The 21202-nt window shown below is 52.3% G+C and overlaps 1 protein-coding gene across 2 annotated transcripts in view; it reads right to left on the minus strand.

The window, feature by feature from the left end:
• The window catches only part of LOC140392103 (calpain-5-like), a 135926-nt gene that overhangs the window by 65493 nt on the left and 49231 nt on the right, over nt 1–21202 (minus strand). For both annotated transcript variants that reach the window (XM_072477387.1, XM_072477388.1), the window contains exons 3-4: nt 6034–6165; nt 3681–3889 (exon numbers count right to left, since the gene is read on the minus strand). In XM_072477387.1, coding sequence (XP_072333488.1) covers nt 3681–3889; nt 6034–6165 — 341 coding nt within the window. The remainder of the gene's footprint in view (nt 1–3680; nt 3890–6033; nt 6166–21202) is intronic.

Below are 21202 nucleotides of genomic sequence, written 5' to 3' on the forward strand. Positions count from 1 at the left end.
AAGTATTGGGTTTTGATTAGTTAATTATACTCAGGTATGTATATGAGGAAGAGTCAGCCAGCACTGGGGGAAGAGGGTGTAAGAATGGGGAAGGAAGCTCCGTGGGAAACAACAAACATCCTTCTTGTCTCCGTGTCTTCTTCACACCAGGCTTTGGAATTTCTTTGACAGTGAGAACGGCCCTCCCGGCAGATCCTTCAGACACAGCCAGAATCTCACCCCATCCACACGTTGGCCTTGAGGTGACTGTGGTGGGGAAGAGACCGTTATCAACCTCCTTGTGGGGAATGTGCCTATACAAAAGGTCTGGCGAATGATGGAATGGTTTTTGGCAAGGTTGATCCCGAGCAGTTCTGGAGTGCGGGGTTTGTGTGTTCTACAGACTGTTCCAAGAGACACACACAGAGATAAACTGTAGCTGGAAGATCACCAACTCAGTGAAAGACATTCTTTGGTCTGCCCAAAACCTGTTGGTCTTCTAATGCAGGCTGGTGCTCGACCGAGTGTTGCAGAGGTGCACATTCCAATGACCAGGACTACGTAGTGAGGGACGCACTAAAGCCTGGGGCAGAGGCCCAATGGGGGATGGTCACTGTCTAAGACCTTTTCAATAACAATCTTTATTAGTGTCACAAGTAGACTTACATTAACACTGCAATGAAGTTACTGTGAAAATCCCCTCATCGTCACACTCCAGTGCCTGTTCGGGTACACAGAGGGAGAATTCAGAATGTCCAAATTACCTAACAAGCACGTCTTTGGAGACTTGTGGGAAGAAACCGGAGCACCCGGAGGAAACCCACGCAGACACGGGGAGAACGTGCAGACTCCGCACAGACAGTGACCCAAGCCAGGAATTGAATCTGGGACGCTGGCGCTGTGAAGCAACAGTGCTAACCACTGTGCTACCATGCCGCTCTTCTGCTACAGTGGACTGAGGGGAGGGAATTGTATCAAACCCCCTTGGGCTGTATGACTCACATTGAATGTACACAGTGAAAATTACATGCAGCTCGCGTAATAAAGCAACGCGGAGTGCAACTTGATCCATGTCGAAAATGTGAATATTATTGCACTTTCTGTGATGGCCATGTTGTAACGTTGAAAATGAAATGAAAATCGCTTAGTGTCACCAGTAGGCTTCTAATGAAGTTACTGTGAAAAGCTCCTAGTCGCCACATTCCGGCACCTGTTCGGGGAGGCTGGTACGGGACTTTCAGATTATTTATAAATAAAGTGTATTTTTGAAAAAAGAAATGCAATTTTGTTCTCTCCATAATTATTGGTGTGTTTACCTTGTTTTTGAGTACTTTCTCAGGCTCTCTCTCCTGCCTTAGCTGCTGCACTCTGTCCAGCTCCCCCCTTTTCATTGAATTTCGCTAAATTTTTTTTAAATTAATTTGCGGGATGCGGGGGTCGCTGGCTAGGACAGCATTTATTGCCCATCCCGAGTTGCCCTTCAGAGGAGGTGGTGAGTTGCCTTCTTGAACTGTTGCAGGTATAGATACACCCACTGTGCTGTTAGGGAGGGAGTTCCAGGATTTTGACCCAGTGACAGTGAAGAAACGGCGATATATTTCCAAGTCAGGGTGGTGAGTGACTTGGAGGAGAACCTCCAGGTGCTGGGATTCCCATGTGTCTGCTGCCCTTGTCCTTCTAGATGGTAGTGGTCATGCCTACATTCAAACATGGATCTGTAACCTGCACTGTGCCCCATCCTGTAATATTCTATTGGTTTATCTTCCAAATTAGTCCCGGCGCTAGTTACAGACTCCCACCATCTCTCCCGAAACATCTCACTGAAGGAGCTGCAATTTCCTCGGATTACAACACCGAAAAGCCTTCACCTCCAGCACCCAGTGTCACGGCACCCGACTTCCTTGGCTACTGAACAAGATGGTTTGCGACCTCTGCATGCTATTGGACCAGGAGCCGAGCTTCCACCGCCACTGCATTGATGAAGCCTTGTTTCAACTCTTCCACTGCTGAAGCCCTCACCCATGCCTCCATTATTACTCTGACTCTAGTCCTTTGCACATCCTTTCTTCCCACCAAGCATTGGCTCCCATGCTTTCGGCAAACCAAGCCTCAAACTCAGGAATTCCCTCTGCCTCCCCATCCTGCTCACGTCAAGCATCCTCCTTAAAGCCCAATTCATGGGCCACACATTTGTTCAACCCTCGGAAGATCTTTTCTATGGTGTCATTTGAAGTGTCATGGTACATTTCTCTACGCCAGAACATGTCATAAATGGAGGTGGTAATCAACCACACCAGTTCTTTAGTCTTTTTTAATAAATTTAGAGTACACAATTATTATTTTTTTTCCAATTAAGGGGCAATTTAAAATGGCCAATCCACCTATCCTGCGCATCTTTTTGTGTTGTGGGGGTGAAACCCACGCAGACACGGGGAGAGTGTTCAAACTCCACATGGACAGTGACCCAAGGCCGGGATTCGAACCTGGGCCCTCAGCGCCATGGTCCCAGTGCTAGCCACTGCGCCACCATGCTGCCCGCACACCAGTTCTTTATGATGTAGCTTATTAAAACTCAGATTTTATTTTATTTTATACAAATTTGGAGTCCCCAATTCGTTTTTTTTCTAATTAAGAGGCAATTTAGTGTGGCCAATCCACCTACCCTGCACATCTTTTTGAGTTGTGGGGGTGAGACCCACACAGACACAGGGAGAATGTGCAAACTCCCCACGGACAGTGACCCGGGGCTGGGATCGAACCTGGGATTTCGGCGCCATGAGGCAGCAGTGCTAACCACTGCGCCACCGTGCTGCTCTAAAATCAAATCATTGTGTATTGTTTCCATAATTTAAATGGCCTGAATGGATATTTCACAAACCTTGCCTCCCAGCAAACCAAAATTCCAAAGGTAAAAATAGGGATTATAATGCAATGCTGGGTTACGTTTTGTATCATTCCCGCTTAAACTCAACAGCGCTACACCAGAGCCAGGTATTTTAAAAAATTAAATCAATTTAGAGTACTCAATTAATTTTTTCCAATGACGTGACAATTTAGCGTGGCCAATCCACCTATCCTGCACATCTTTGGATTGTGGGGGTGAAACCCACGTAAACACGGGGAGAATGTGCAAACTCCACACAGTCAGTGACCCTGAGCCGGGATTGAACCTGGGACCTCAGTGCCGTGAGGCAGCAGTGCTAACCCACTGCGCCACCGTGCTGCCCTAGAAACAGGTATTTAATCATATTGAGAGCAAGGATGAACAAGTTCAGTTACGTGGAAAGAGTTTACAAGATGGGATTTTTATCTTTAAACAGAGGCGTCGAAGGGGAGATTTAATCAAGGAGTTCAAAATTATGAGGAGTAAATAAGGTGGGAACTGTTTCCATTGGCAACAGGGTCACTAAGCAGAGGAGATTTGAGATAATTGGCTTAAATGAGAGGAGATGGGGTTCTATTTTACACAAGGAATTGTTATGATCCAGAACACGCTGCATGAAGGGGCTGGAGGAAGCAGATTCAATAGGAGCATTCTAAAGAGAAATGGATAAACATTTAAAAAGGAAACTTTTTCGGGGCTCGGGGAGAAAGTGGGACTGATTGGAAGCTCCTTCTGTGCTGTAGGATTCCAGGACCATACCCTGCCACAATAAGCGGCGACATGCAGTGCGATTCCGAGCTATCTTGTTGCAACTCACTTGGCGTAAGCCTTCTCCACCAGCGCGCTCCAGAACTCATTCTTGGAGTTGGAATGGCAGTAGATCAGCTGACCATTGACCGTCGGCAGGCGGTCATCAACAACGACATCAATCCACTCTCCGAAGCGCCAGAAGCGGAAGTGGAAAATTCCGGCATAGTTGTTGGGTCTGTCCACTGCCCACTCCTGCTCTTTCCAATTTGGGATGACCTGTTTCCCACAAGAAGAGAAGACAAAAGCATTTGGAAGGACGGCTGTCCCAAAGAATCACTTAATGTTTTAGTCAGGTATCACTGCATGCCCAGAGGTCACCTGCCTCCCAATCCCTCCTTCCCTGCTACCTGTATGGCCAATTAGCAGCCATTGGCGACTGCCTAGACCCACCACTGCTGTCAAAGACCACTCGATGCCCTTTAGCACAAGGACACCAGCACAGTTTAGAAAAGGGAATTGACCTTCCATTCTGGGAGCAGGCCATTCTAAGAAGTGCTGACTTCTTGCACTTATCTGAAGGGCAATATTCCTCATCGCATGGGGGCACACAGGACACAAGGCTCTCTACTGAGTCAGGCAGGAGGAACTCCCAATGTGGGGCTTCCCTGGCCCCAGAGGAGCTCCCAAACATTAGCTACCTTATAAAGGGCTAGGTTGAGATCCCACCCTTGACAATTAATGAGGACCAAATTAAAACCAGTTCTGACAATCCAAGTTATAAGAGGAGATCCTGCAAAGGAATTTCAGAGGTGAATAAATCCTCCCCAAATAAATCTAACTAATGCTACTGTGCTCTACCAGAGGAATTTTCCATCCCACATCTTCTCTCCTTTCCCCTCAGTGTTACTGCTTGATAACCATCTCGTCTGCTCCCAAGATATCATTTTCCAGTCACTCTGTTTCCAAACCTCTTTTCACCTTGACACCAACTCTCCCCCAAAACCCCATGTCTCCTGCTTCTTTCAAAACTTATCGCATCCAATTTGATTTGGGTCCTCCTCAATTAACTTGACCGACCTTTGCCGTCACCAACACTTTGCCTGCTACACTGGAACAGAAATAGGCCATTCAGCCCCTTGAGCCTGTCCTAATATTTAAATAAAGCATAGCTGATGTACATCTCAAACTCCATTTACCTGTTCCTTTGATCCAGGAAATTTGGAGTACAAAATTAGACACTACTAATTTTCTTGAAAATATATTTATTTATAAAATGCAGCATTACATATGTCTGCATCCAATTACTACCCCTGTGTCCCAGCAGTCTCTCTTTATAAATGCTCTGCGTACTCAACTACACAGAGCCCTTCACCTATGTAACTTAATGTCAGTACGTCATAATATTGGCTAAAGGGAATTTAGCGATCTCAGTTGAGCCCCAGCCTCTAAGGAAGGGGCAGGAACACCAGATTTTCACTTCCCTGGATCTGAAAATCATTTTCACTCATGACCTACCTTGTACATTAAATAAAAAGCCTGAACTTTTAAAATACAGCTTCCCTCACCTCCCACCGCTAAACTCTGCCATCTTCTCCTTCTTGGTAAAGTGCTGAGAGATGGCTGCCTACTCGAGTAATGCAACATAGGAACAAGAGGAGGCCATTCAAGCACCTTGGGCGGGATTCTCTCAGCCCGGGGCTGGGCTGGAGAATCCCGGTGACCGGCGCGAATCGTGCCACGCCGCCCCGACGCCAGTATGCGATTCTCTGCAGAGCGGAGAATTGGCGCCATTGCCGCCGGTGTAGTTGGCGCGCCGCCGGTCGGGGGCTGCTCTACGCGGTCGGCCCGCCGATTCTTGTCTCGGGATGGGCCGAGCGGCCGTCATGAAAACGGCGAGTCCCACCGGCGCCGTCCACACCTGCTCTCAGCCGGCAGGAACTCGGCGTAAAGGTTCGGAGGGCGGCCTGTGGGGGGGTCCGAACCCGGGCGGGGGGGGGGGGGGGGGGCCTCCGATGTGGCCTGGCCCACGATCGGGGCCCACCGATCGGTGGGCCAGCCTCTCTGGCTGGTGGCCTCCTTTCCTCCGCGCTGGCCCCTGTAGTCCTGCGCCATGTTGCGTCGGGGCCGCTGCGTTGAAGGAAGCCACTGCGCACGCGCGTGTTGGCGCCGGTGCCAGTGCCACTGCGCACGTGCGGATCCCACGGCGCTCAGTTCACACCAGGACCAGCAGCTGGAGCAGCGTGAACCGCTCCAGTGCCGTGCTGGCCCCCTGTAGGGGCCAGAATTGCTGATCCTGAGGCCGTGTTGACGTCGTCGAGAAACACAACGCCGTTTCTGACGGCGTCAACACTTAGTCTCAGGATCACAGAATCCCACCCGTTGTATCAAGGAGGCCAGAAGAGATTTAAAGGGGCACTTACCTTCTGCCACAAGGTATACCTGGAGGCCAAGCAGGAACAAGCAGCCACGAACCAGCAGTTACCCAGCTGGCCCTGGTTCAAGTCATGGGCACTCATACCATCTACGAAGAGGTGCGGGCTGTTGCAGATTTCCTGTGAGGGGGGTGGGGAAGAGAGAAAACAAACCATAAGCTCCGGCAGGTGTGAGGAGAATCAGTGTCCTGTCCCCCTTATCCCTCAGTGATGTGAAGTCTCACCTTGGTGAACCAAGGGCATGTATCTAGTCGCCTTACTGAAGGAGAGAAATACCTGCATTGGAGGCAGTGCCAAAATGGTTCCCCAGGCCGATTCCTGGGATTAAGGGGTTGGCTCATGAAGAAAGGCCGGCAGGTTGGGCCTTGAACCATTGGAGTTCAGAAGAATGGGACATGATCTCAGTGAAACCCATTTGTAGTATTGTGAGCAATTCTGCGCCCTGTATCTAAAGGAAGGATGTGCGGGCCCTGGAACGGGTCCAGAGGAGGTTCACAAGAATGATCCCTGGAATGAAGAGCTTGTCGTATGAGGAACGGTTGAGGACTCCACGTCTGTACTCGTTGGAGTTTAGAAGGATGAGGGAGGATCTGATTGAAACTTACAGGATACTGCGAGGCCTGGATAGAGTGGACGTGAAGAGGATGTTTCCACTTGTAGGAAAATCTAGAATCAGAGGACACAATCTCAGGCTAAAGGGACGATCCTTTAAACAGAGGGGAGGAGGAATTTCTTCAGCCAGAACGTGGTGAATCTTTGCCGCAGAAGGCTGTGGAGGCCAAATAACTGAGTGTCTTTAAGGCAGAGATAGATAGGTTCTTGATCAATAAGATCAGGGGTTATGGGGAGAAGGCAGGAGAATGGGGATGGGAAAACATCAGGCATGATTGAATGACGGAGCAGACTCGATGGGCCGAGTGGCCTAATTCTGCTCCTATGCCTTATGGTCTTATGAAACATATAGGATTCTGAGGGGCCTTGACAGAGTGGACACAGAGAGGATATTTCCTCTTATGGGCGAAACTAGAACTAGGAGACACAGTTTAAAAATAATGGGCTTTCCATTTGAGATGGAGATGAGGAGGAATTTCTTCCCCCAGCAGCATTAGTGTCTGGTGAAAGCTTCAGAGGCTGAATATATTCAAGGCTGAGGTAGATGGAGTTTTGATAGACGAGGGAGTCAAGAGATATGGGGGACAGGCAAGAAGGTGGATGATCTTATTGAATGGCAGAGCAGGCTCGATGGGCCGAGTGGCCCACTTCTGTTCCTATTTCCCACAATCTTATTTTGCTGTCACATACCCATGTGGAGCCGACGGGTTAACACCTCATCCAAACGATGGATTTTAGAAAGTAATCCAGGCAGGATTTGTGGTGGACGCCGATGGAATCTGCCAACCCTGCCAAAGTCAATGACGATTAACATTGCTCGCTCTTAATGCCGTAGGGGAACTCTCAACTGGGGTTGATTTTAGTAGGGCTGGATCATCCCAACATTGCTCCCTCTCAACGCCGTTGGGGAACCCTCAACGGGGGTCGGCTTTGGCTGGACTGGAACATCCCGTTGGTGGGGAAATCTGGAGGATTCAACCCAAGAAGTCTTATGAGGCAGAAGAGGAACATTCTGGGCGGAATTCTCCGTCGGCGGGTTCCTCCGCTTCGCCGGGAGCGCACACGCGCCCGTGGATCTGCCGATGGCGTGGGGGGGGGGGGGGGGTGCCCACAACGGGACACCCCACTGGCCGGCTGCCGGGACAGAGGATCCCGCTGCCAGCGGGGGCGCACCGCACCAGAAAAAGGGTGCGGCGGGACGGAGAAGCCTGCCCTCTACCTCTCAAGCGGCCTGAGGGACTCTGGAATTCTCTTCATCAAAAGGTGGCTGAGGCATAGTCTTTTTATCTTTAAGGTAGATAGAGTCTCAATAAGCAAGGGGGTGATTAGGTAACGGGATAAGGCAGGAATGTGGAGTTGAGCAGGCTCAAGGAGCCAAGCGGCCTAATCCTGTCCCTATCACATGTTCATGAGAAATCAAGGTTAGATAGAGGACTTTCCCTAAATACATAACTCGGAAGGAAGGTGCTGTGTTATGCTTCTTCACGTTGCACAAGCTGCTTCCTTGATGTATACTCTGACAAAGGAAGGTTCAGACTTGGAGATGGGTTTAACACATTTATTGAACAGTTAACAATTCTCCTACTTGAGTTCGACTCTCCTGCTAATCTTACTATAGTAACTCAATCTAACGAACCAGTCTGCTCTGACCCATGCGGTGGGTGTGATGCTTCCTGATCTGCCCCTGTCTCTCTGAGTGTCACCTGTGGAAAGAGAAAGAGCATGCGTGCCCTGTCCTTTTTATATGGGTAGCCCCCTTGTGGTAGTGTCACCTCTGGGTGTGCCTTGAATGCCCATTGGTCGTGTCCTATCTTACTGACCTATTGGTTGAGTGTCTGTGTGTCGTGATGTCTCTGGTGCTCCCTCGAGTGTTTATTTAGTCCCAGTGTATCTACATTAATCCCTTGTGTATTTACAATGTCCTAATGTATCTACATTAACACCTTGTGTAATTACAGTGATGCATATCACCACAGAAGGCATTGACAAATGGTTGCACAAGGAGCCCAGAAGAGTGGAGCATAAGATGGAACCTCACAGGTTGAGGTAACAACTATTTGAACATACCACCCTCCTACACAAAGAGACCGAGCAGTGGTTTACTCCAGCTAACAGGGGCACACCCTCGTTATTTAATAGTCAACATGTTTTGATAGCACAGATTCTAAAATGATATGAGAAAAATGAGGGAGTGAAGGGGAATAAAGAAGGAGGGAGAGAAGAGGGGGGAAAAAGGGAGAGAAGAAGAAAAAAAGAGAGAGAGAGAGGGAAGGGGAAAGAAAAGGGGAAGCAGTGGAGAAATAAAGGAACGGTAGTATTTTTTGTTGAGCATTCCACAGCAGAAAAACATTGAAAGATCGGAAGTGGAGAGAGGGATTTATGTTACAGCTTACTCCAGAATGTTGGAATCTATGTCTATCCAGCACTGAAGAGGTTTCCAACAATTACCGTACACTCTGGTGTATATGTCGCAGCTGAGACCAGCTGCTTTCGAAAACATTGTCCTATTTTAGAAGCTGGAATTCTAAGCGCCCAATTGGCTGATATGTAGATGTGAACCCACTCCTCGGCCCAAAGCCCAGCACAGCCGATTCCATGCTTTTGTAGTCACTATTGAAATGGTGAAAGCAGACGGTTTGTACACAGCAAGCTCCCACAAACTGCAAGGTGAGAAAAGCCACATCATCTTTCTTGGCGACATTGATTGAGGAATATCTATTGGCCAGGACACGGGAGGAGGAGGGGACGGGGGGTGGGGGGGATTCCACAGATTCACCACCCTCTGGCTGAAGAAATTCCTCCTCATCTGTTTTAAAGGATCATCCCTTTAGTCTGAGATGGCGTCCTCTGGCTCTAGTTTTTCCCACAAGTGGAAACATCCTCTCCACGTCCACTCTATCCAGGCCTCGCAGTATCTTGTAAGTTTCAATAAGATCCCCTCTTATCCTTCTAAACTCTTAACGAGTACAGACCCAGAGTCCTCAACCGTTCCTCATACGACAAGCTCTTCATTCCAGGGATCATTCTTGTGAACCTCCTCTGGACCCTTTCCAAGGCCAGCACATCCTTCCTTCGATACGGGGCCCAAAACTGCTCACAATACTCCAAATGGGGTCTGACCAGAGCCTTATACAGCCTCAGACGTACATCCCTGTTCTTGTATTCTAGTCCTCTTGACATGAATGCTAACATTGTCTTCTTAACTGCCGACTGAACCTGCACATTCCCTTAAGAGAATCGTGAACAAGGACTCTCAAGTCCCTTTGTGCTTCTGATTTCCTAAGCATCTTCCCATTTAGAAAATAATCCATGCCTCCATTTCTCCTTCCAAAGGAGTACGCGCCACCCCTCCACGATGCTCCGCCCCTCCGTGATGCGCCACCCCTCCGCAATGATCAACCCCTCCACGATGCTCCGCCCCTCCGCAATGATCAACCCCTCCACGATGCTCCGCCCCTCTGTGATGCGCCGCCCCTCCGCAATGATCAACCCCTCCACGATGCTCCGCCCCTCCGTGATGATCAACCCCTCCACGATGCTCCGCCCCTCCGCAATGATCAAACCCTCCACGATGCTCCACCCCTCCGTGATGCTCCGCCCCTCCGCAATGATCAACCCCTCCACGATGCTCCGCCCCTCCGTGATGCTCCGCCCCTCCGCAATGATCAACCCCTCCACGATGCTCCGCCCCTCCGTGATGCTCCGCCCCTCCGCAATGATCAACCCCTCCACGATGCTCCGCCCCTCTGTGATGCTCCGCCCCTCCGCAATGATCAACCCCTCCACGATGCTCTGCCCCTCCGCAATGATCAACCCCTCCACGATGCTCCGCCCTGCCGTGATGCTCCGCCCCTCCGCAATGATCAACCCCTCCACGATGCTCCGCCCCTCTGTGATGCTCCGCCCCTCCGCAATGATCAAGCCCTCCACGATGCTCCGCCCCTCTGTGATGCTCCGCCCCTCCGTGATGATCAACTCCTCTGCAATGCTCCGCCCCTCCAAGATGCTCCACCTCTCTCAAGTGGGGTCATGCAGGCGCGAATCGGTGCAACTATTTTCAAGCCGTGCCTCACCATTGCTGCAGTACGTGATTTGGTGCTACTTACAGGCCCCTGGCTGTTCACACTGCTGACTGCTCACTGAGTCCTGTAAATGCGCCGGGAGCCTCTGGTCATCTGGAAGCCCACCTAGTCTGCCCCCCCTCCCCCATCACCAGAAATCCCTATACGCCAGCAGTATCATCAAGGGGATGAGCGTGGCCATGCTCAATCACTGGTCCACCATGTGTTGCCACTCTTCTGAAGCACACCCCTCTGCAGAGGAAGCAGTGGATTAGCAGAGCTCACCCCAACCAACGGATACCTGGACCATGGTCTTTGGACCCTCCCCCCTGGCACATTGCCCCTTTCAGAGTAGAGGCCTCACCAGTGACACTATCAGCTAGCCCACCCCTCAGGACCACAGCTGCCTGTCCCCAGCTTCCATCCTTCCTGGAAATCTGACCAGTTTTCTGTCACAGTGTGTGTCACACCCAGGCCCCACATCACACTGCGGCTAAGGCCCCAGCAACCGCACACCTCCCCCGCCCACTCCCAGCTGTAGGACCAGCATCTACACAAACCTCTGAGCAGGGAGGTGACTGACAGCACACATTGATCCTCCCCGCCACACACCTGTGGCCCACCTGGCGCTGAGGGCACCCATCCCCTAGTGGCCATCAAGGTAATGGGTGCCCTGAACCTTTATGCCATCTGGTTCATTCCAGAGCTCGAGTGGGGACCAGTGAGGTATCTTGCAAACGTCTGCACACTTTGCGTCCAGGTTTTAATGATCACCTTTGCGGCGGGGCAACGGACTACATCACGTTCAACCTGGCCCCCCAGGATGCCCAGCCTAAGGAGATTCATCTTCCGGCATTGAGGGTGTCCTTCCTTGCCTCAATGACATTGAGCGGCAGGGCCACCATGGGGGGGTGGGGAGGGGTGCAGGTTTTCTCTGAGCCATTATGGGCAGCACGGTAGTACAGTGCTTAGCCCTGTTGCTTCACAGCTCCAGGGTCCCAGGTTCGATTCCCGGCTGGGGTCACTGTGCGGAGTCTGCACGTTCTCCCAGTGTCTGCGTGGGTTTCCTCCGGGTGCTCCGGTTTCCTCCCACAGTCCAAAGGTGTGCAGGTTAGGTGGATTGGCCATGATAAATTGCCCCTGCGTGTCTAAAGGTTAGGTGGAGTTACTGGGTTACGGGGGTAGGGCGGAGGAAGTAAGCTGCTCTTTCAAGGGCCGGTGTAGACTCAAAGGGCCGAATGGCCTCCTACTGCACTGTAAATTCTGTGATTCATTCTCCTGGCTGGAAAGAGAGTGTGGTGAGTGGAACACTAATAAGCACCTCCAGCTCGTCAGGCTCTTTAACACGAATTCCGGTCCCAGTGAACTCGACGCCAGCGAGCTGGGCATGGCAGAGTGCGGTTCATTTGCACCTCCTGAATTCCGGAGCAAATAGCGGTAACCCGAGTTGCACGCGATTCAGTTCAGGCGGGAACACTGGGGCGGGATTCTCCAATAATGGAGCTATGTCCCCACGCCAGCGTCAAAATGCGGGCGAATCACTCTGGACTTGCCTGAAGAAAGTCCAGAGCGATTCTCCAACCTGAAGGGGGGGTAGGAGGGCCCCGGACTGGTCCTCGCAGCTCCGGCTGCCGATACGGGGCCCTGCACTTCCGGTCGGGAGTCCGCGCATGCGCACGGCGGCGGCTGCCCCACACGACATGGCGGACCTACAGCGTGGACCGGCACCAAAAAGATAGGCCCCCCGAGATTGCGCGGGCCTGCGGATCGGTTGCCCCCCGATCGTTAGCCTGGCTGTCTGTGAGGCCCGCCCCCCCCCCGGTGAAGGATTTCCCCGCCCCCCCACGAACTGAGTCCGCAGCTGCCACGCCGAGTGGGACCACGAGAGACCCACGGCGTCGGGAACTCGGCCAGCTACACTTGGAGAATCGCCACGGGGCCCCCCTACCCGCGCCGCGCAGACCGCGCGCACGCGATTCGCGGCGATGCTCCGGGGACCGGAGAATCGCGGCAGCGGTGCTGCGCCGGATTTTGGCGTCAGCGCCCATTCTCTGCCCCCCGCGCCGATCGCGATTTCGGCACAGAGGCTCGGAGGCTCACGCCCCTGGTCTCCCAGAAGGAGAACCCAGCCCTCTCTTCCTCGTGCTCACTGAACCATCTGGCTTTGTTTTGTCAGTGATGGGTTTGGCTCGGTCGAAGCTGTCACATTGAAAACATTGCGGTTTCCAAGGGGTTAAACACATTTTTGAAACATTCATATTTTCCAACAATTTTTTTTTTCAGCAACAACAAAAATACGACAGCCCCCCCCCCCCACCCCCCGTCCTGATGTTTGCAGCAAAAGGCTGCTGAGAATATCTAATAAAATAACAGTTCCTCCTATTCCCTCCAGAAGTGGAAAAGTCTAATTCTTTCCTGTGGTTTCACTCCAAGTTTCCCCTCCTCCCCATCCCCCATCCCAGCTCACAGACATTGTTACGTTCATTCTTGACATCAGTATAACACGGAAGCCAGCAAAACAAAAGTCAGAAGAGAGGGAGAGAGTGAGACAGAGGGGGAGGCAAGGCAGGAAGGAGAGAGAGAGAGAGAGAGAGAAGACAGGAAAAGAAAGAGAGGGAGAAGAGGGGGAGGGAAAGAGACAGAGTTTGAGCAAGAGAGAGAGGGAGACAAGGGAGGGGAGAGAGGCTGGATGGAAGTGACAGAGAAGGAGAGAAGACAGAGACAGGAAGAGAGAGGCAGGGAGACACAGAGAGAGAGAGAGAGAGGGGGAGACAGGGAGAGACAGAGAGAGGCAGGGAGAGAGACAGAGAGAGAGAGACAGAGAAAGGCAGGGAGAGAGAGAGAGAGACCGAGAGAGGCAGGGAGACAGACACACAGAGAGGCAGGGAGAGAGAGAGAGAGAGAGAAAGGAGGGCAGAGAGAGAGAGAGAGACAGAGAGAGGCAGGGAGAGGGAGGGACAGAGTGGCAGGGGGAATGAGAGAGAGAGGCAGGGAGGCAGAGAGAGAGAGAGAGAGAGAGAGGGAGATAGAGAGAGACAGAGAGAGGCAGGGAGAGAGAGAGACAGAGAGAGGCAGGGAGAGAGAGAGACATAAAGAGGCAGGGAGAGAGAGAGAGAGACATAGAGAGGCAGGGGGAATGAGAGAGAGGCAGGAAGGCAGAGAGAGGCAGGGAGAGAGAAAGATAGAGAGAGGGAGACAGAGACACAGAGGCAGAGGGAGAGAGAGAGACAGAGAGGGGGAGATAGAGAGAGGCAGGGAGAGAGAGAGACAGAGACAGAGAGAGAGGCAGAGAGAGAGAGAGACAGAGAGAGGCAGGGAGAGAGCGAGAGACAGAGAGAGGCAGGGATAGAGAGAGAGAGACAGAGAGAGGGAGATAGAGAGAGACCAAGAGAGGCAGGGAGACAGACACACAGAGAGGCAGGGAGAGAGAGAGAGAGAGAAAGGAGGGCCGACAGAGAGAGGCAGGGAGAGAGAGAGGCAGGGGGAATGAGAGAGAGAGAGGGAGACAGAGAGAGACAGAGAGAGTGAGAGAGAGACAGAGAGAGGCAGGGAGAGAGAGAGGGAGAGACATAGAGAGGCAGGGGGAGAGAGAGAGAGACAGAGAGGCAGAGGGAATGAGAGAGAGAGGCAGCGAGGTAGAGAGAGGTAGGGAGAGAGAGAGAGAGAAAGGAGGGCAGACAGAGAGAGGCAGGGAGAGAGAGAGAGGGGGGGACAGAGAGAGAGAGAGAGACAGAGAGAGGCAGGGAGAGAGAGAGACAGAGAGAGGCAGGGAGAGAGAAAGAGAGATACATAGAGAGGCAGAGGGAATGAGAGAGAGAGGCAGCGAGGTAGAGAGAGGTAGGGAGAGAGAAAGACTGAGAGAGAGGGAGACAGGGACACAGAGAGGCAGAGAGAGACAGAGAGCGAGAGACAGAGAGAGGCAGGGATAGAGAGAGAGAGACAGAGAGAGGGAGATAGAGAGAGACCGAGAGAGGCAGGGAGACAGACACACAGAGAGGCAGGGAGAGAGAGAGAGAGAGAGAGAGAAAGGAGGGCAGAGAGGGAGAGAGAGAGGCAGGGGGAATGAGAGAGAGGCAGGGAGGCAGAGAGAGAGAGAGGGAGATAGAGAGAGACAGAGAGAGAGAGACAGAGAGAGGCAGGGAGAGAGAGAGAGACAGAGAGAGGCAGGGAGAGAGAGAGAGACAGAGAGACGCATAGAGAGGCAGGGAGAGAGAGAGAGAGACAGAGACAGAGAGGCAGAGGGAATGAGAGAGAGAGCCAGGGAGGTAGAGAGAGGTAGGGAGAGAGAAAGACTGAGAGAGAGGGAGACAGAGATACAGAGAGGCAGAGAGAGACAGAGAGAGGGAGATAGAGAGAGGCAGGGAGAGAGAGAGGCAGGGAGAGAGAGAGACAGAGAGAGGCAGGGAGAGAGAGAGACAGAGAGATGCAGGACGAGAGAGAGAGAGAGACAGAGACAGAGAGAGGGAGATAGAGAGAGACATAGAGAGGCAGGGAGATAGAGAGAGAGACGTAGAGAGGCAGGGAGAGAGAGAGAGACAGAGAGACGGCAGGAGAGAGACAGAGAAATCGAGAGAGGGAGAGAAAACAAAAAAGACCACTGCCTCGCCCTTCCATCACTCCAGGCCATCCTTTACAGCCAATGAAGTAGTTTAAGTAGACTGTTGTAATGTAGGACACATGGCAGCCGGCACAAAGCAAGATCCAATTAACAGCAATGTGATACTTTGAAACATCTATTGGGCAAGGACCAACTAAAAGGAGGGCTCTTTAGAAAGCTGCCTTTATTTGGGCCTCGAAGAAGCTATATATGGCTCTCAGTTGAACAAGTTGGTTTCACATTGTCCTTATTCAACCCGGGTTTCTTTTGTATTAAACGTCCCGCTGGAGACTTTTCTTTGGGGGGGGGGGGGGGGGGGGGATGTTTGTTTGAACCAGTTGCTACAATGTGTTGCGACAATGCCAGCGACACGGATTGGCTGAGGCAGTTCTTGGGTCCTCCCCCTTCTCTGTGCCCCAGTGTGATTACACGGCATAAACCTAGAGCACAACAAGGGGGCCACAAGATTGGAGGAGGGAGGGAATAGTGACCACACAGCAGGGGAGACAGTGGTGAAACAATCAGTGATGAAGCGGAGCCAATAAATCTTTTAAATTGCATTTATCCAGCGCCCTTCGTGACCTTAGGGTGCCCGAAAGGAGGCCCCCAGCCAGAGAGGCCGGCCCTCCGATCGGTGGGCCCCGATCGCAGGCCAGGCCACATCGGAGGCCCCCCCCCCGGGGTCGGACCCCCCATTCCCCCCCCACAGGCCGCCCCCCCGCCCCTTCCACACCGAGTTCCCGCCAGCTGAGAGCAGGTGTGGACGGCGCCGGCGGGACTCGCCGTTTTTACCACGGCCGCTCGGCCCATCCCAGGCCGAGAACCGGTGGACCCCCCCCCCCCCCGCGTAGAGCGGCCCCCGACCGGCAGCGCGCCAACGTCGCTGGCGCCAATTCTCCGCTCTGTGGAGAATCGCGTACCGGCGTCGGGGCGGCGTGGAGCGATTTGCGCCAGTCGCGGGGATTCTCTGGCCTTGCCCTAGGCTGAGAGAATCCCGCCCAGGATTCTCAGGGGGCTTGACAGAGTAGATACTGAGAAGTTGTTTCCTTTTGAGGGAGAGCCTAAGATCAGAGCAGCGGCAAAGTGGTTAGCACTGTTGCCTCACAGCACCAGGGTCTCGTGTTCAATTACATCCTCGGGTAACGGTCTATGTGGAGTTTGCACTTCCTCCCTGTGTCTGCGTGGGTTTCCCGGTGCTCTGGTTTCCTCCCACAGTCCAAAGATCATAGAATTTACAGTGCAGAAGGAGGCCACTCGGCACATCGAGTCTGCACTGGCCCTTGGATAGAGCACCCTACCCAAGTCCACACCTCCACCCTGTCCCCGTAACGCCACCAACCTTTTTGGACACCAGGGGCAATTTTAGCATGGCCAATCCACCTAATCTGCTTTGGGCTGTGGGAGGAAACCGGAGCACCCGGAGGAAACCCACGCACACACGGCGAGAAAGTGCAAACTCCACAGTCACCCGAGGCCGGAAATGAACCCGGGTCCCTGGCGCTGTGAGGCAGCAGTGCTAACCACTGTGCCACAGGTAAGGTGGATTCGTCCCTTCGTATCCCCCAAAAAGGTTAGGTGGGGTTACTGCGTTACGGGGATAGGGTGAAGGTGTAGGCTTAAATGGGGCCTTAAATGTAGGCTTTCCAGGGGCCGGGCAGATCTGACAGGCCAAATAGCCTCCTTCTGCACTGCAGGGATTCTATGATGCAGAGGGCATAATCTCAGAGTAAGGGGGTCGCCCATTTAAGACAGGGATGAGGAGGAATTTATTCTCTAAAACGGTAGTAAATCTGTGGAATTCTTTACTGCAGGGAGCTGTAGGGATTGGGTCATTAAGTCTGTTCACGCACGAACAGACTCAAAAACAGGGGGCGCGATTCTCTGCTCCCGTGCCGTTCAGAGAATCGCCTGTGTCGCCGAATTTTCCCGCCACGCCGGTCCGACGCCCTCCCGCGATTCACGGAAGCGGCCAGATCGGCACAATCGTGTTTTGCGCGGCACGGTCCAGTGAATCGCCCGAGACAGCCAAAATGGTGATTCACCGGTACCCCCGCGATTCTCAGTGCCGGATGGGCCGAGCGGCCTGCCCAAAACGGCGGGTTCCCCCCGGCGCCGTCCACACCTGGTCGCTGCCGGCAGGAACAGCGCGGGAACGCTGGGGGGGGCGGCCTGCGGGGGGGGGGGGGGGGCGGGGGGGGGGGTCCAGTACCGGTGGGGGGGGGGGCCTCAAATGGGGTTTGGCCCACGATCGGTGCCCACCGATCGTCGGGCTGGTCTCTCTGAAGGAGGACCTCCTTTCTTCCGCAAGATCCGTCGGACATCTTCTTGCGGGGCGGACTCGTGGAGGACGGCAACCACGCATGCACGGGTGACGCCAGCTATGCGGCGCCGGCCGCGTCATGTATGCGGCGCCGCCTTTACGCGGCGCCAAGGCCTGCCGCATGTAAATGACGCGGCGCCGCTCCTAGCCCATTATCGGGCCCTGAATCGGTCGGATAGGGGCCGTTTCGTGCCGTCGTGAACCTCAACGGCGTTCACGACGGCGCGAACACTCTGTCTCCATTTCAGAGAATCGCGCCCAGTTTCTTCCCCACTGTCACCAGACTCCTAAACGACCCTCTTATGGACTGACCTCATTATCACTACACACTGTATGCTTCATCCGATGCCGGTGCTTATGTAGTTACATTGTATATGTTGAGTTGCCCTATTATGTATTTTCTTTTATTCCCTTTTCTTCTCATGTACTTAATGATCTGTTGAGCTGCTCGCAGAAAAATACTTTTCACTGTACCTCGGTACACGTGACAATAAACAAATCCAATGTTTAAGGCTGAGAGAGACAGATTTTTAATCAGTAACGGAATCAAGGCTTATGGGAATGAGGCGGGAAAGTGGGGATGAGGATTATCATGTCTCATTGAATGGCAGAGCAGACTCGATGGGCCGAAAGGCCTACTTCTGCTCCTATATCTTATGGTCAATTTGTATCCAATCCAAAGAGGGTGTTTGCTTCTCAATCAGCTGTGGGAAAGGGGTGGATTATCCACAATGATGGACATGTTGGGTGGCCAACAGTGTGATTGAAAGGCGAGAGGTAGGAGGTAAAGTTAACGTCAGGTTCAGTTGGCAGTTAGGAATGCAAATGCAATGTTAGCATTCAATCGAGAGGGCTAGAATACAAGAGCAGGGTTGTACTGGTGAGGCCGTATAAGGTTCTGGTCAGACCCCATTTGGAGTATTGTCAGCAGGTTTGGGCCCCGTATCTAAGGAAGGATGTGCTGGCCTTGGAAAGGGTCCAGAGGAGGTTAGAAGAACGATTCCTGGAATGAAGAGCTTGTCATATGAGGAACGGTTGAAGACTCTGGGTCTGTACTCGTTGGAGTTTAGAAGGATGAGAGGGGATCTTATTGAAACTTACAGGATACTGCGAGGCCTGGATAGAGTGGATGTGGAGAGAATGTAGGAAAGACTAGAGCCAGAGTCCACAATCTCCTTTACAACAGAGATGAGGAGGAATTTCTTCAGCCAGAGGGAGGTGAATCTGTGGAACTCTTTGCCGCAGAAGGCTGTGGAGGCCAAATCACTGAGTGTCTTTAAGACAGAGATAGATAGGTTCTTGATTAATAAGGGGATCAGGGGTTATAGGGAGAAGGCAGGAGAATGGGGATGAGAAAAATATCAGCCATGATTGAATGGCGGAGCAGACTCGATGGGCCGAGTGGCCTAATTCTATGTCTTATGGTCGTAAAACCTCCAGGAATAGCCCCCCCCCAAACAGAGTTAGCAACACTGGTGCGCACAACTATGATTCAAAGGGGCCTACCCAAATAGTAGATCAGAGATCTGAGTGTCCAAGGGAAGAGAACAAATTTAAACCCAGTTCTCTGGCAAAAATGTTAGTAGCAGGATTACTAGCAATCCGGTTGGTAAGATTTGAACCTGATGGGGTTAACGCAGCTGTTTTACAGGAAAAAGACATTTGGCCTTGCCTTTTATATATTGTTTGGAAAATAATTCAAGCCAGAGAATATTTTGTCAGGTTCCTTGGCAGTGATACGATGAGGCACCTTAGACCAGATTTGCTTTGTAAACTTCACAAAAAGCTCATCTCTTCACCCACCCTCCTCACTCCAACGCCCTCCCCTCCGAAGCTGGTAGTTCCTTTCTGGGACCAGTTCCCGCAGCCCCCTGCCTCTCCCAATTCCTGGCACCGAGTGAGCCTTCTTCATAACTTCGATGGTTGTCGGAGAGTGGTGACATCATCTGATGTGGGCGTCGCGGGCTGGGCCGGTATTTGTTTCTCATCCCTAATCGCCATTGAACTGAGTGGCTTGCCAGGCCCTTTTCAGAGGGCTGTTCAGCATCAACCGTATTAGGCACGGTGGCGCAGTGGTTAGCCCTGCTGGCTCACGACACTAAGGACCCGGGATCGATCCCGGCCCAAGGTAACTGTCCGTGGGGAGCTTGCACATTCTCCCCGTGTCTGCATGGGTCTCACCCCCACAACACAAAGATGTGTGGGGTAGGTGGATTGACCACGCTCAGTCGTCCTTTAATTGGAAAAGAAAATCGGGTACTCTAAAAAAAAATTTTAATGAATCAACCGCATTGTTGTGGGCCTAGAGTCCCATGTAGGCCAGACCGGGGTAAGGACGGCAGATTTCCTTCCCTGAAGGACATTAGTGAACCAGATGGGGCTTTTACAAAAATTGATGTATATAACTAGGTTTATAATTCCAGATTAATTAATTGAATTTCATAGAATTTACAGTGCAGAATGAGGCCATTCGGCCCGTCGAGTCTGCACCGGCTCTTGGAAAGAGCACCCTACCCAAGGTCAACACCTCCACCCTATCCCCATAACCCAGTAACCCCACCCAACACTAAGAACAATTTTGGACACTAAGGGCAATTTATCATGGCCAATCCACCTAACCTGCACATCTTTGGACTTTTAATTTAATTTGTGGGATTTGAATCCATGATTATTAGTCCAGTGTCAATACCAGGAGGCACGGTGGAACAGTGGTTAGCACTGCTGCCTCACAGCTCCAGGGACCCGGGATCAATTCTGGCCTCGGATGATTCTCTGTGAGGAGTCTGCACGTTCTCCCAGTGTCTACGTGGGTTTCCTCCGGGTGCTCCGGTTTCCACCCACAAAGATGTGCAGGTAAGGTGGATTGGTCATGCTAAATTGCCCTTAAGTGTCCAAAAAGGTTAGGTGGGTTACGGGGATAGGGTGGAGGTGTGGGCTTCAGTAGGGTGCTCTTTCCAAGGGCCGGTGCAGACTCGATGGGCCAAATGGCCTCCTTCTGCACTGCAAATTCTATGATTCTATGAACGCCACCATCTCCCCCTATTTGACTACATGAAGCACTGCAGCAGAGTTTGATCATGTCCACCAAAAAAAGGCACGTGCATTTCTCCGGCACTTTTTGTAGCTCCCCCAAAGTGCTCTGCAGGCAATGAGGTGCATGCAAAGTGTGATCGCTGTTGTAGCAGAGGGAACGTTGCTGCCCACTTCCACACAGCAATAGGAGAGCAATGAAAATGGCTATTGCAGGAACTGGGCAGGGAGGAGGGTGTTTAAACTGATCAAGGATCTCAAAATTCCTGCCGCCCTCCCCCACTCTCCCATTTGCAAGCAGCAACAAACAAAACCATCATTCACAGACAAACACACACACGGGGAATTGCAACAGAGCCCAGAAACCACAGGGATCCCTTGCAACTCCCACCCCCCCCCGAAGTTCACTTTGTTGTGTCTCGGACAGCTCGGAAAACAGCCCGTGGTCGTGTTACCATGGAGAAGCGACTGTGGGCGCAGAGGTCACAAGACTGGTGTTTGCCTAACTCCACGGTTTACTACCCGCAGGAGGCCTCT

Source organism: Scyliorhinus torazame, chromosome 15 (genome assembly GCF_047496885.1).
Source record: "Scyliorhinus torazame isolate Kashiwa2021f chromosome 15, sScyTor2.1, whole genome shotgun sequence".
In the NCBI taxonomy this organism is placed as follows: domain Eukaryota; kingdom Metazoa; phylum Chordata; class Chondrichthyes; order Carcharhiniformes; family Scyliorhinidae; genus Scyliorhinus; species Scyliorhinus torazame.